The sequence below is a fragment of the Gregarina niphandrodes genome (genome assembly GCF_000223845.1).
Source record: "Gregarina niphandrodes unplaced genomic scaffold scaffold00053, whole genome shotgun sequence".
Taxonomy (NCBI): Eukaryota; Apicomplexa; class Conoidasida; order Eugregarinorida; family Gregarinidae; genus Gregarina; species Gregarina niphandrodes.
Window position 1 is genome coordinate 51,385 of NW_011645820.1, and position 12,925 is coordinate 64,309.

Below are 12,925 nucleotides of genomic sequence, written 5' to 3' on the forward strand. Positions count from 1 at the left end.
CAACTACAAGACCAACTACAACTACAAGACCAACTACAACCACAAGACCAACCACAAGACACTGCCTCGCGTGAATTGTTTTACAAAGGGATAACGCACATCGTGCGCAACAAAGCTTTCTCACAGGAACTCTACAAACGACTGTTTCGGTCAGATCTTATGACCTCCCACCCACCCCGACGGTCACTGGCGCCGGCACCGACGAAGACCCGTTAACACAGACGGAGTCGATGTACGGATTGTCCATTGTACACACCGTGTTCACATGCGAGGTCCGAACCCACCATGCCTCGGTTCGAATCCAAGCTCCGGCCATTCCTCATTTTCGGGTGTTATCTAAAGATCATTTTCTCTTTTCGGGGGGGGGGGACCATGCAACGCAGCGCTGGAAGCCTAGCTAGCTGTCTGTCAACACAAAGCCACCGGGGTTTCCGCCACCGTCGTTCGAACTACTACTGTCTGTCTGTCCGGTTGTGCTACCGTCAGAACTCATTCTAAAAGGTGCCGAAAACTCTTATACGGTACACACAGCACATACTGCCTTCTCGCTGCTCGAACTGGAACGCTAGCCTGCGACAAAACGGTGTCATCCCGACAGTGTGTGTCTCCCCCTCTAGTGTGTTCCTTTCGTTACCTAGTGATTTTTTCTTCGGGAAGTCTTTCGGTAAAGCGCGCAACACCGTGAGTGTCGAACTGAATGTTGGTGTAGGAGGTAGCATGTACAGGAGAGTCTTCACTAATGACGTCAGTGTAGGCTTGGACATGGACGACCTTGGGGGCAGCTTCAGGTGCATGGTCGTGACCGGTCACATGTTCAAATTGTAAGGCTTTAATTTTCTGAGGGTAGGCGAGATGTACGCCGAGAGCAAGTGGTTCGAGTGTGCAGAAACCATCACGGTAACCACGGACAGGCGCCTCGTCGAGAACGGTCTCGGGACGGTTCATCTTGCTCTGGCGCAGGGCGATACCCGCCCCCTCATATCGTGTCGATAGCTTCTGTGCAGCCGCTGCCAACGGTGCCCACACACCTCCACTGGCTACCGGCGTTGTTCTCTCGAACCACACAGCCGCACCTAACCGGCTGTTCGCCACGTTTCGTGTCTGTCCGTGTCCATCCAGTGAGTTAGAGACTGTTGTTGTGGAAGCCGCCGCTGCCTCTTCCAATTTGCGGTGCTCTGCATCCAATTGCGCCAGCCGGGATTCGAACGCACGGATGGTCGCTTTCAACTCACCGATCTGCTGATCCGCCGCCGCCGCACGCGTCTCCGCCTGCTTGGCTGCTGATACCTGCGTCGCCACCTCCAACATCCTCGCCTCCACCTCCGCCAACTTAGCCTCCGCGCGACCCTCAGCCACCGAGTCCGACGACGTCGCTCGCGCCGCCGCCTGGGCCTCGACCTGTGCAGCGCGCACATTCAGCTCCAGCTGCATGCCGCTCACTGCACGTTTCACGCTTTGCAGCTCCTCCATGACTGCGAGGTACTCAGTCGCGCGCTGCTCCAAACTCGGAACTGGCCAGACTCCGGTTCGAATCTCGGCGCGCGTAGCACCTTGATTGCCCACAGCAGGGGGATCTTGAGCGTCCGCATTTTGAACAGAACCCGACGGCTGAAGGGAACCCCCCGCCGGGTCGAGGGACACCCGGGGCCCCGTCACGGGGCCAAGGAGTGCGAGACGCGTGGGGTCGAGCCGGCGGCCGAGCAAGTGAATCGCGAGCCACAGTGCGGCGAGCAATGCGCCCGTGCGCAGCAATCGCCCTGGCCCGCGTCGCTCACGTTCCTGCGTGCGCGGCAACGGCGTCGCGTCGAGGTAGCCTTCCGAACAAGGCGACACGTTCTCCGCCTCTGCCACTGAAAGCCGTCTCGACCGGTAACCAACTGACCGATAGTCGGGAACACCCGACATAAGCACCTTACGTGTAGTTGTCATCACGGCACACTGTTGCACTGTTGGCACACTGTTGGGTGTTACTCAGTTGACTGTCACACAGTTGACTATGGCACACAGTTTGCAGCTGTCTTCTGGCCGGTATTATTGTGGTGCTGGTCCGGAAAGTCGGCCCAGTAAAGTGCTGGAAAATATGGATGCTGGGATCCGTGCACGAACGTGAGTTGGAGGCGGACGCAATTGTGTTGCTACGACCAGCTCTAAAGGACGCGCCTGAGTCGCCGGCTCGCGTCGGGATCGAGGTTGTGCTGAGTCGTGAGCGTGAGAGCAGCGCTTCTGAACCGGATGAGACGGCGGCAGACGTGCATTGGGCGCAGCAGGTTTGGCGTCCCGTTGCCAGTGAACCGGTGTCTACGCCTAAGCGTTGTGCGCGACGTAAGCCACTTTCTGTTCTTACTATCCAAAATGGCGCGGTCGAACGTGAGTACTTCACCGCTAGCCAACTACTGCGCCGCGTACGCTCCGATGGCCCCGCCGATCTGGACGGCGACAACGCGACGCGAAGCGGCAGTATCAAGTTAAGAGACATTCGCCAGATCTGCAGCGGCGGTTTCGCGAGTCAAAGGCCCTCTATCGAACTCAGGCGCGGTTGCGTCCTGATGAACATGCCTCAGGGAATCAAGGCGTTGATCATACAAGACAAAGTCAGTCGCTAATTCCACAGTTTTGTGCCAAATTTCCACACAGTTGCCACACACAGTGTGTAGTTGCCACACACAGTGTGTAGTTGCCACACACAGTGTGAAAGTGTGTGAGGTTTCAAAGTGTTTCAGGTGATTTTGATATCGGGCGGCGAGTTGGCGGACACACCTTCGCGGGGTGGTTGTATGAGGCGGGATGCGAGTCACGCAATTTTGGACAAGTTACAGAAGATCGCGGGCCCGGCGAAGGGTCCGTTACTGGAGCCGTTATTGGAGACGGCGCGTGGAGAGGTCGAGTCTAAGCGACTGGCGCCTCCGGGATACGTGTGGAGTGGGATTCACTTTTCGAGCGCGATGGCTGGGGCTATGACAGGTGCTATGACAGGTGCTATGACAGGTGCTATGACAGGTGTGGCAAGTATGGCAGGTAGTATGGCAGGTAGCGGTGCGATGTCACCATTCAATCCAGACGAAGAGTATGATGATGAAGGTGCAAGCTCGGATGGTGTATCAACTTTAGTACGCAAATTAGTACGATTGTCTGCAATGAAGGATGCATCACCATTCGAATTCCTAGCATTGGAATGCATTCTATTCGAAGTCATCAGAAGCCTTACAGAGGAAACGGGACCAGCTTGTGATCTTGTCAGCCATATGAGAACCAGTTCGTCATCCGTTGCTTCAAGCTCAAGCAAGTTACATCAAATTCGCGAACTGAAAAAATTACTTCAACAAGCAGCATCACAAGCCGAAGGAATAGCACAATGTTTAACTGAAGTACTCGGGTCAGAAGAGGACATACGCCGCCTAGAGTTATCACGCTTCTCATCTGCACCTGACCAATGGGATGAACCCACAGACTCACCCGGCGCCGAAGATGTAGAAATTCTTCTTGAGAGCTACCAACAAGATGTAAGCCCTTCTCTTTCTGGACATGTTTAACGCCTGACATCTTTAACAACATCTAACCTCTTTAACATCTAACCTCTTAGATTCAAGGATTGATTCAGCAAATCGAGGACGCGGATGACGCACTGGATCTCACGATTCAGATGATGCAGTTGCAACTGGCGACGACGCGGACGACGTTGCTTAAAATCGAGATTGCCCTTCAAGTAATCGGCGTCGTGCTCAGTTTGGTCTCTGCCGTGGCAGGATTGTTCGGAATGAATCTCGAAAACGGGCTGGAGCAACGTGAAGACATCTTTTGGCGTCTCACTTGTATCATGCTCGGCCTCATTGTCTTCGCTATGGTCCTCACCGGCACCGTCGCCCGAAACCTCACCCTATAGTTTTTCCCCACCCACGACGTTACCTCCTCTCCCGCCACCACCACCCATGACGTTACCTCCTCTCCCGCTGTCACCACCCATGACGTTACCCCCCCGCCACCACCCATGAAAAACTTACAAAGGAACCTGTAAGTAGCAAACCGCTACGAAAGAGTGAAAGGAGCCAAAGGGTAACCACTGGAAAACCGCGTCAAGACACAGACCTCACACGCACTCCGTACTCGTTTCTCGTTTTGGATGGACGTGTGGTTGTTCCGGAATCGTGTGCGTTGGCGTCGTTTGTGGCGTGTGGTTTGGGGTATCGCGTTCACAGCGTTGGGCTGTGGCTGGAGTTTGCCTTGGTTGTTGCGTTGGGGGGCAGCGTGGTCATGGGGCGGAGCTTCGAATTGGGCCGTGGACCTGGAGGTTTTGACAGTGCCGATACACCTGTTGTTGTTGCTGGCGGCGCCGGCGTTAACGTATTCTCGTCTCGGTGCGACTGTGGTTAGTGTGGCCTGTGCCGCCGCGCACGCCGTCGCCTGGACGCTACTACACAACCTCCGTGCGCGCACTCTCTGCCAAACCCTCCTGATCCTCAGCACCGGACTCGGACTTCCCGCCCTTACCGCTTTCTCGCCGAACAACTTGCTTCGCTTCCTACTGGGTGCCCAGTCTTTCGCACTCGTACTTCAAGACACTCGCATACGCAACTGGCTCACCGCCGGCACCACATTGGGAATGGGCGTGAGTACCGACGCACGGGGGCCAACCGACCCCGCGGAGGCGTGGTTGCAGGGGGTGAAGCGAGTGCGGGTGGTGCCTACTCAGTTGGTGGTGTCGGACGTGTGTCTCGTTACGGCATTGCTGGCCGCCAACCACTACGCTCCGTTTCTACGTCGCCCACCGCGAATGCAACTACTGACACGTCTACTGCTTCCAGCCGCCTTCGAACCCGCCGCTAGTTGGTGGACCGGCATTCCGCCACTCGCCTGTCACACACCACGATGCGGAGCCTGCAGCACACGCGCCGCTCTCTACGCAAGCCAATATCTCGTCCTCTTCCTCTTCTATTTAGGCGCTATACACGCCGCCATTCTCGCTACTCTAGACAACCACCTCATCCTCACCACCCCCGGACTACTTCTCGCCAAAAGTAACTACCCACCCCACACCATTGGTCTTCTCCCCACCCTTTGCTCTGCAGACGTTGCCACGGCACTCATTTGGCTGCCACACTTCGTCTTTGCGCGCGAAGTACGAGATCTCAATGTTTACAAAACGCGTCTCTTCGCGCTCTGGCTCGGCACTCTGACTACGGTCATCTGCCACAACCTCGCTCTCAATCATGTAATTCTCACCACCGTGTATTCTCGCCCTCCCTCTCTGGCGCTGCGTAGTCCCCCCCCGTGCCCCCCCCCACAGGTACTACCTGGCCGCAAAGCAGTTATACACCCATCTGTGGTAGTCTGACCGAGTGGCGGTCCGGTACGCGGCGGTGGCAGGCGACGCGGTGGTGGTTGGGACTTTGCCGGAGACGATTGCCAGTGCGGTGGCGTCGCTTGGACTTCGCGGGAATGCGCAGCGACGCGTGGTGGCGGAGTTGTTGTTTGCTGCAACGGTTGCGATTTGGGTGATGAGTGTCGTGCAGTTGCGTCTCGATTTATCGCGACATCTGATTGCTGCGATCCTGGCTTCTGTAGGCTTTATCTTCCCACTGACTCTTAATACGAATCGTCTTGGTACCTACAAACCCCGGGCTCGAAACGCACCAGGCGACAATCGTAGATCCACCTCTTCCGTCACTGACGCCTGGTGGGCCAGCAGACCACCACCCTTGTCGGAATCCGACGACCCCGCGTTCGAAGACGACCCCGCCCAAAACGACGAAGAACAAGACCACAGTCGGGACTCACACCAGGACGGTCGAGACCAGGACCCACAGCATAACGGCGACAGCCGCGGAGCTGCAGCTGGACGTCAGAGTAGGTCGTCCATGGCGCAGTCCGCCTCCTCGAGCTGGTCCTCTTTTCACTGACTGTTTCAGACACTTTTACGCCCGGGGGTTTTTTGGCCCGAAAATGTTGTTGCCCCTGGCAGTCCTGGACAAGGCAATTGGGAATCGTGTATTGGTATTGTTGTTGCGTGGTGACCATGAGATCGAGGGACTGCTCCGAGGTTTCGATGACTTCATGAACTTGATCCTTGAAGACTGCACTGAGTGTCTATGGATTAATGACACCCCTAGCAAAAACCCGAAACTGAATTCACCTCAACAGGTAAGGAAGGAGGGTGGGGTAGGGTAAGGAAGGAGGGTGGGGTAGGGTGGGGTGACGGGTGTGTTGTAGATTCTGCTCAATAGTAACAACGTTGCCATGATAATCCCGTGCGGGACTCTTGAGGCGAGCAAGAGCGAACATGTGTTCGAAAATATCGATTCGGAACCAACCAAAGATGTATAAAGACAGTGGGCTAGAGAGTGGTGGCTTGGCTGGAGAGTGGTCGATCCGGTGCCGAGACCGAGGACGTCCGGTTGGTTTCGGTGACTGAGCGCGGTGGCTGTTGTGTGAGCGGTTGTGCCCCATCGTGCTTGTGTTGTGGGAAGGTCTGTGTTGTGGGAAGGTCTGTGTTGTGGGAAGGTGCATAATGAACACATTTCGGGCGCCGTTGGCAAACTACGAGGACTTCGATCTCTACGGGGAGAAGGCCGGAGGCGGAGGTGAGAAGGGTGTGGCTGGTAAGAGCAAGACGGTGGCTGGCAAGACGGTGGATGGCAAGACGGTGGATGGCAAGACGGTGGATGGCAAGACGGTGGATGGCAAGACGGTGGATGGCAAGACGGTGGATGGCAAGAGAAGTGCGGCCCCGATTAAGACTTCGAGTGTGCAGGGGCAGGGCGCAGCTGGAAGGAGTGGCAAGAGTGTTGGTGGTAAGAGTGTTGGTGGCAAGAGTGTTGGTGGCAAGAGTGTTGGTGGTAAGAGTGTTGGTCCTTTATTGACACCAGTTTTGCACAATATCCGACATCAGGCGTTAGTGAGTCGTTTGGATGGTGGGTTATGGTTACGCGTGTTTGGTTATTTGGATTTGTTGAGTATAGTACGTTGGAGCATGACATGTCGTCGTTGTCAGTTACAAGTTCATTGTGCGGTGTTGGGTTTATTGAAGCCATTGTTCGCATTGACGGAGATCTCTACTAACTTAAAACTGTGGAGACATACAATCGAGAAATTGTTACTGTTCGATAACCGTTTGGTAAATCGTGACCGTTCGACATACCGACCTCTGCTAAAAGAGTTATCGCGGAATCTTCCGTTGGGTCAGGTTGGTGTATCCGCGGCTCAGACAACCGTGTGCATATCGTTCGATGATTTACCGGCGAAACATATTGCATATTGTCATCCGACACAGCCTCAAAGACACACGAGTTCGATATCATACTTAGTGCGTGATGCTAAAGTATTTGCTGAGACGTTAACTCTTGGACAATTCATGCTCGAACTTCGGCATAACGTTCGTAGCACAGGAGTACATCTAGTCTCCAAAAGCGCACCACGTGCACGGCCTCCTGGAAATACACCCGGCAACATACCCGGCTGGAATAACACCAGTGTGTTTATCGCTGATGCTACCGAAGAAGAAGGTGAACTCACTTTCCGCCACGCCGCACAAGGCGCCGGACCACTCTGTCTCTTCGAATTCCTCAAAGCCGTCATCCGATGCTGCGTCTCACGAGAAAAAGGTGATGCACTCTTCAGACGAGTTGAACTACTCAAAAATGATAACTTCCAACTACATCATCGACTCTGGCTACAATGCACCATCTCCTGGCCACTTCTCAACACCAACCCACCTGACCAAGCTACACTCTTCATGACCGTTTGCGATCACTACCATTGGATACTCTAACGAACAACACACCGTGACATACACCACACATGTGTGGTACACACATGTGTGGTGCACATCTGTGTGGGTGGAAAGCGATACACAAACTGGTGTGTGTGTTTGAAAGATCACACAACCTACGCGCTCCCACGAAAAAGAAACAAAGTAGATCTTTCGTGCTGGCTTCGCTGCTGCGATCCCCTTATTTTTTATTTCGTTGTTCGTCGCCTCTGGAGATATGTAAGTACCAACAAAGAAGACCAAGCACCGTCAACGGTGGCTGCACCGTCAACGGTGGCTGCACCGTCAACGACTTTGGGAATTCAGGAAGCCCGAGAGGGGGAATTTCGGAAACCTGTCAATGGCAGTAGTATTTCAGAACAGTGGAGCAGACAGCATGCAATACCAAGGAGCATTGGGCGACTCATCGCGACTAGTCCATGTAGCGCCAGCGGGTACAGGAGAACAGTGGGTGACCCCGGCATACTCAAGTGTTGTGAACGAAGCGGCTGTTCAGTCAGGTATGTCTGGAGGCATACCATTGTCCGTGTCACCTGTGAAGGCTCGTCATCGACATCATCATCATCATCACCCGGTGAAGAAGGGTGGGTTTGGAGAGTGGGTGGCTAGTGCATTAGGTCAATTAGGTGGTGGTCCAAGTTCACCAAGGGCATCTCCGCGTGGTGCAAGTTCAAGAAAGGATTTTGCGTTGCGTGATAGATTAGGAAGGACCGTGGAAATTGATTCTGATGATGAAGGTGATTGGGATCGGGGTGCGGCTACGGCTAAGGTATGGGGTACACGTGCTGGTCCTAGTCGTGTAAGACCAGTGGATGATCTGTTGATAAACTTTCAAGATTTGTTCCCATGTTTGGCACCATTGTTCGAAAGTTGTGGTTGTGTTCGAAGACGTCCACGACGTGCATTACGAGCCGCACCAACAACGCCAGGTGCGCGTATCGAACACGTGTGCTTGGACTGTGGAAATGTATTGGATGCACAAAATGTACCGGGAACGGTAGCGATTGATATGTTCGATCGTGGTACTGCAGCACGTCATGAAGCATACCTACAAGTACAAGCAGCACAACAACCACAGGAAACTTTTCAAGGCTATGAATCATGGACACTACAACCACGCAATACCAATGCTAACGCACCCGGAGCTATTCCACTACCACAATTCGACCCAGCTCCCGCTCGCATACTACGCAACCGTCCTGGCGATGTCAGCCATCCACCACCACCAGACCTACCAACAGACGACTCTGGACTCGTGCAGCTACCACAGTTCGACGAACCACCAAATCGCAACGCCCAATAATATCTACCTGTTTGCTCAGGACAGACAGAATCACTGCAGTCGAGGATGGAGGTATGTGCGGGATGGAGGTATGCGCGGGATGGAGGTATGCGCGGGATGGAGGTATGCGCGGGATGGAGGTATGCGCGGGATGGAGGTATGCGCGGGATGGAGCACGTTTTTTGTCAAAACCGATTGGTCGTCGGCTCGATCGATCACCGCGTTGTTGCCCCGGCTAGTTAGCCCTTCCAGTCCTAGTTAGATAGGACCGTCCGCTTAGCTAGCACCGTCCGGTTAGCCGGAAAAGCGAGGCAGTCTGGTGAAAAGCGGTTAGAACTCCTTCGCAATGGGAGGGGTCTTCTCCAAATAGATGGAGGGAGTGTCGACAGAGAATAACGCCAAAACTCCTGAAACGATGATGAGTGCACGAGCGTGATGACCCGCATGTCGTGATGAGTGGCGGCGTGTCGATGAGTGCGGGATGCATACCTATCCAACAAGCGAGAGAGAAGAAACAACCGACGAGGGCCATCATTACTTGACTTGGTTTCGTCATGATCGTTTGAGTGGCATACTCTTTATTCGGCCTACAAGCGCTTGCTTTCCCGCTTGCTTTCCATGGTGTGCCGTGTGTCTTCTCTCAACACCCGGTGGTCATGTGTGTGGTCATGTGTGTGGTTACAGTGCTTGGGCCGCTGCGGTGGCGAAGAGGAGCAGAAGATGAGTCGATCTTTGCATTAAAAATTCTGGTGGAAACTTATAGTATGTTTTCCAGCACTCTGATCCTCTTGGCGTTGGCGACGGAGGCATGTCACGATCTTTTAATTAAGCCCCCGGTTGAGCAGCCCTGGCCGAACGACCTGTCTAGACTGGTGGCGGAGCGGTTGTTGGACGTGTTGGTTAAAAATGGGTCAGCATGGATTCGAACCCACGATCTAAACACCTACTTTACGGTGCGCACTTCATTTGTTCTCGACTTCCTAGGCATGGAGGTCATCGCCGTCTGTGCCGCACATAGCGCGCTCGTTGACTCACCCCGCACGGACTGGCACCTGTCCGCCGTAGACGATGTCTTGGTCATCCACCCCGCCAAGCTCCCACTCCAAGACCTAGACACAGATGCCGCACTCACACCAGACCCTGATCTACGGAACGCCCTATTGACACAAGTACGCAGAGACATACCAGATGCCGAATGGAACTCCAATAACAAGCATCTTGTCGGCGCCGCAAACCGACAGTCACCAACACAACAACAAGCAACTCACAAACCGCTCTACACTGGGCCCGATCAGATACCGGGCACCAGCCAAAACCCGGCCCCGCCGAGCTCCAATTTGCAGCGCATCATCAGACAGTATTTTCGAGGCCTGGCGGAACACTGAAACGAACGCGCTGCTCGAACCTTTTCCACCCTGTCCCCTCTGCCTTTGCTACAGGTTCCTCGACTGCTTCTGATCCTTTTTCAAAGAACTGCACCCACGGGTCATTGGCGGGACTCGATCCTGGGTCTATCGGGTTACAGTTCCATGGGATTCAGAGCGGCCTGTTTGTCAACCGTTATGTGCTCATCGATCAGTTGAAGGTCTTTCAGCGGCACCATAGCGGCGCTTTCGTCCTCCTTGCAGCTGAACAGTATCTTGCCTTCGTCTCGGACTTCCCCGTGGAGTAACCCGAGCTGCTTGGGCAGTACTACACCGACGTGAATCTTGTCCGGCGATAGGTGGAGGCGGGCAGCCAGAGACTCGCTAATCTTTCCTGTCCATACGGCGTGACCGTTGATGCCTGTAGCCTTGATGGTGCACCCCACGGACGAGCTCTGTACCTTGGCCCGTAACAACTTCACCTCCTGGGACTCACCCTCCTCGGACCTGGCTGTAGCTCGCTCTTCCTTGCCTGGACGTGCGTCTTCGCTATGTTTTCGGAGATTTTTCAGAAATGCTCTGGCCGTGTCTGTCCTGGCGTTGTACCTCTCCTCGTCCAGTTGATACTTTGGCGGAGTCGGAGACGTCTCCAGTTGCCGCAGCACCGAGTTGGGGTCGTCGTCGAAAACGTGGATGCGATAGCCGTCCTTGGCCACGCCTGAGGCAGCCAGCCCGGCGATCAACTCCCCCACTTCTCGGTCCTCCGGGTCGAATAAGACCAACCTCTGATGAGCGGCCTCCGTCCCGGTGTGGCGCTCAACTTTGCGTTTGAGCTCGTCGAGATTCGAACCCCCATCCACCCGGATGTCCAACCACAGCCTATCTGGACATAAATCGTGACTAAATGTCACCTTCAACATTTTGGCCCTCCGACAACGCCTCAAATTAGAGAAGAAAAAGGAGTGGTAATGTGAGCTATCATCCCCAAGCGTCACACACACATCGCGCTGGACCCCTCATCGCGACTTTGCTACATCATATACGTAACTTACGGATCGGTGCAGCAATCCTTGACCAAAGGGGCGGGCTGGAATCGAACTGGCGATTATCAGTTTTTTTTTTATTAGATGCGTGCGTTGAAAGGCAAAGTGAGTGGTGTGCCGGGTAGTGAGTTGTTGTCGGCGTTGTTAAACCCAGATGGGAGCAAGCCGAAGTTGGACGACTGTGTGGCGCAGGTGGCGACGATACAAATTGGTGATAGCAGTGTGATGGCTGTGGCGTTGGCACCGAAGAGCGCGTTTGAAATTGACGGCAAGCCGGCGGCAGTTTCAGGCAAGCACTACGGGTGGCACCGTCGCTGGAGCCGGGTGATGGTATGGCGGCCGGAGGGGGCGGAGAACAACGGGCGAGCCGAGGCGACAATCCAGGCAGAGTTAATGTCGCGGCTTATGATTGCGAGACTTCCATGGGAGGCGGTTGTCTCGCTGTGCCGGGAGGTCTTTGGCGAAAAACAGGAGCACGCGTTGCGAGGTCTCATGTGCGAGTGCAAAGAGACGGGCGAGCCGGTCACCCAAAACAGAATCGACGGCGTTACAACCCGGCCGATAGAGGCTTCCGAATTCGAGGAAATCTCGGCGCTGGTGCCCGAGGAATGGAAACCAGTGCTGGAACGAAGAGCGAACTGGAACGTTCCGGAGTGGCGGGAAGTGGAGAACGCGCGCATGGGCTCGAGACGGGGCCCATCCGCCGGATCGAGTCGCGCCTCGAGTCGCGGATGGGCTCTTTCTAAGCTCTTCAGGCGTTGATTTGTAGGCCGTACGGGCCGCCTGACGAGCAGCCAGTTTATGCCACAAGCATTACCTTTTTTTTAAACAGAGATTACACGCAAGGTGTGGTCTGTTCGAGTTGAGTTGTCCGTGAACATAGTAATAGGTGTTTCTTAACGATGGAGTAATACGTTGTTGTGCGTCCGCTCGGGGATGATCAGCTTCCGGCTGCTCGGGGACGCTCGAACATATGACCCGCCTGGTCGCAAATGGTGGGGGTACCGGCTCCGGAAGCGGCAAGAAAACTCGGCAAAGGTTCCTGGTCCCACTAATGGATGTCAACGCGGTCTGATAGTTTGTCTAAGTTGTCATCGTTGATTAACGTCGCGGTGCTCCCACCGACACGTGCACGTCGTGGGAAGGGTAACTACCCTGCATCTAGATGCAGCTGAATCGTTTGATACAGTCAAGACACACTTAAGGCACAGTTTTCCCGCATCTTGGAACACTCAGACACAGTTTTCCAGGACGTTGGAACAGCCCAGACACAAAACAGGAAAACCAAATTAGGTCGTGATTTGGTCGTGTGGAACAGAAACACAGTGTCAACGCTTGTATCTCCGAAAAACGCATCGACACGTCCGAGTACCTCGTAGGACGGGAGGTGCCCAAGCCCGTATTCCGTCATACTAAAAATTGTACCTGCCCTTTCCGGCATTGGCCGGCTCCGGATCATTACTCTTTGTCGTTC

The 12,925-nt window shown here is 54.6% G+C and overlaps 8 protein-coding genes across 8 annotated transcripts; 7 read left to right on the top strand and 1 right to left on the bottom strand.

The window, feature by feature from the left end:
- Positions 1-630: 630 nt before the first annotated feature.
- Positions 631-1,431, bottom strand: GNI_165520 (hypothetical protein; the record flags this gene model as incomplete). The annotated part of the gene is made up of 1 exon (XM_011134883.1): positions 631-1,431. The coding sequence occupies one exon, from the start codon at positions 1,429-1,431 to the stop codon at positions 631-633; it is 801 nt and encodes a 266-aa protein (XP_011133185.1).
- Positions 1,432-2,084: 653 nt separating this feature from the next.
- On the top strand, positions 2,085-2,603 carry GNI_165530 (hypothetical protein; the record flags this gene model as incomplete). The annotated part of the gene is made up of 1 exon (XM_011134884.1): positions 2,085-2,603. The coding sequence occupies one exon, from the start codon at positions 2,085-2,087 to the stop codon at positions 2,601-2,603; it is 519 nt and encodes a 172-aa protein (XP_011133186.1).
- Positions 2,604-2,942: 339 nt separating this feature from the next.
- Positions 2,943-3,880, top strand: GNI_165540 (putative CorA-like Mg2+ transporter domain protein; the record flags this gene model as incomplete). Its single annotated transcript, XM_011134885.1, has 2 exons — positions 2,943-3,500; positions 3,581-3,880. The coding sequence occupies 2 exons, from the start codon at positions 2,943-2,945 to the stop codon at positions 3,878-3,880; spliced, it is 858 nt and encodes a 285-aa protein (XP_011133187.1).
- A 237-nt stretch (positions 3,881-4,117) lies between these two features.
- On the top strand, positions 4,118-6,162 carry GNI_165550 (LSM domain protein; the record flags this gene model as incomplete). Its single annotated transcript, XM_011134886.1, has 3 exons — positions 4,118-5,012; positions 5,362-5,841; positions 5,957-6,162. The coding sequence occupies 3 exons, from the start codon at positions 4,118-4,120 to the stop codon at positions 6,160-6,162; spliced, it is 1,581 nt and encodes a 526-aa protein (XP_011133188.1).
- A 340-nt stretch (positions 6,163-6,502) lies between these two features.
- GNI_165560 (hypothetical protein) lies at positions 6,503-7,762 on the top strand (the record flags this gene model as incomplete). Its single annotated transcript, XM_011134887.1, has 1 exon — positions 6,503-7,762. The coding sequence occupies one exon, from the start codon at positions 6,503-6,505 to the stop codon at positions 7,760-7,762; it is 1,260 nt and encodes a 419-aa protein (XP_011133189.1).
- Positions 7,763-8,102: 340 nt separating this feature from the next.
- Positions 8,103-9,065, top strand: GNI_165570 (hypothetical protein; the record flags this gene model as incomplete). The annotated part of the gene is made up of 1 exon (XM_011134888.1): positions 8,103-9,065. One exon carries the CDS (start codon positions 8,103-8,105, stop codon positions 9,063-9,065), a length of 963 nt encoding a protein of 320 aa, XP_011133190.1.
- A 743-nt stretch (positions 9,066-9,808) lies between these two features.
- GNI_165580 (hypothetical protein) lies at positions 9,809-10,429 on the top strand (the record flags this gene model as incomplete). The annotated part of the gene is made up of 1 exon (XM_011134889.1): positions 9,809-10,429. One exon carries the CDS (start codon positions 9,809-9,811, stop codon positions 10,427-10,429), a length of 621 nt encoding a protein of 206 aa, XP_011133191.1.
- A 1,106-nt stretch (positions 10,430-11,535) lies between these two features.
- On the top strand, positions 11,536-12,213 carry GNI_165590 (hypothetical protein; the record flags this gene model as incomplete). Its single annotated transcript, XM_011134890.1, has 1 exon — positions 11,536-12,213. One exon carries the CDS (start codon positions 11,536-11,538, stop codon positions 12,211-12,213), a length of 678 nt encoding a protein of 225 aa, XP_011133192.1.
- Positions 12,214-12,925: the final 712 nt, after the last annotated feature.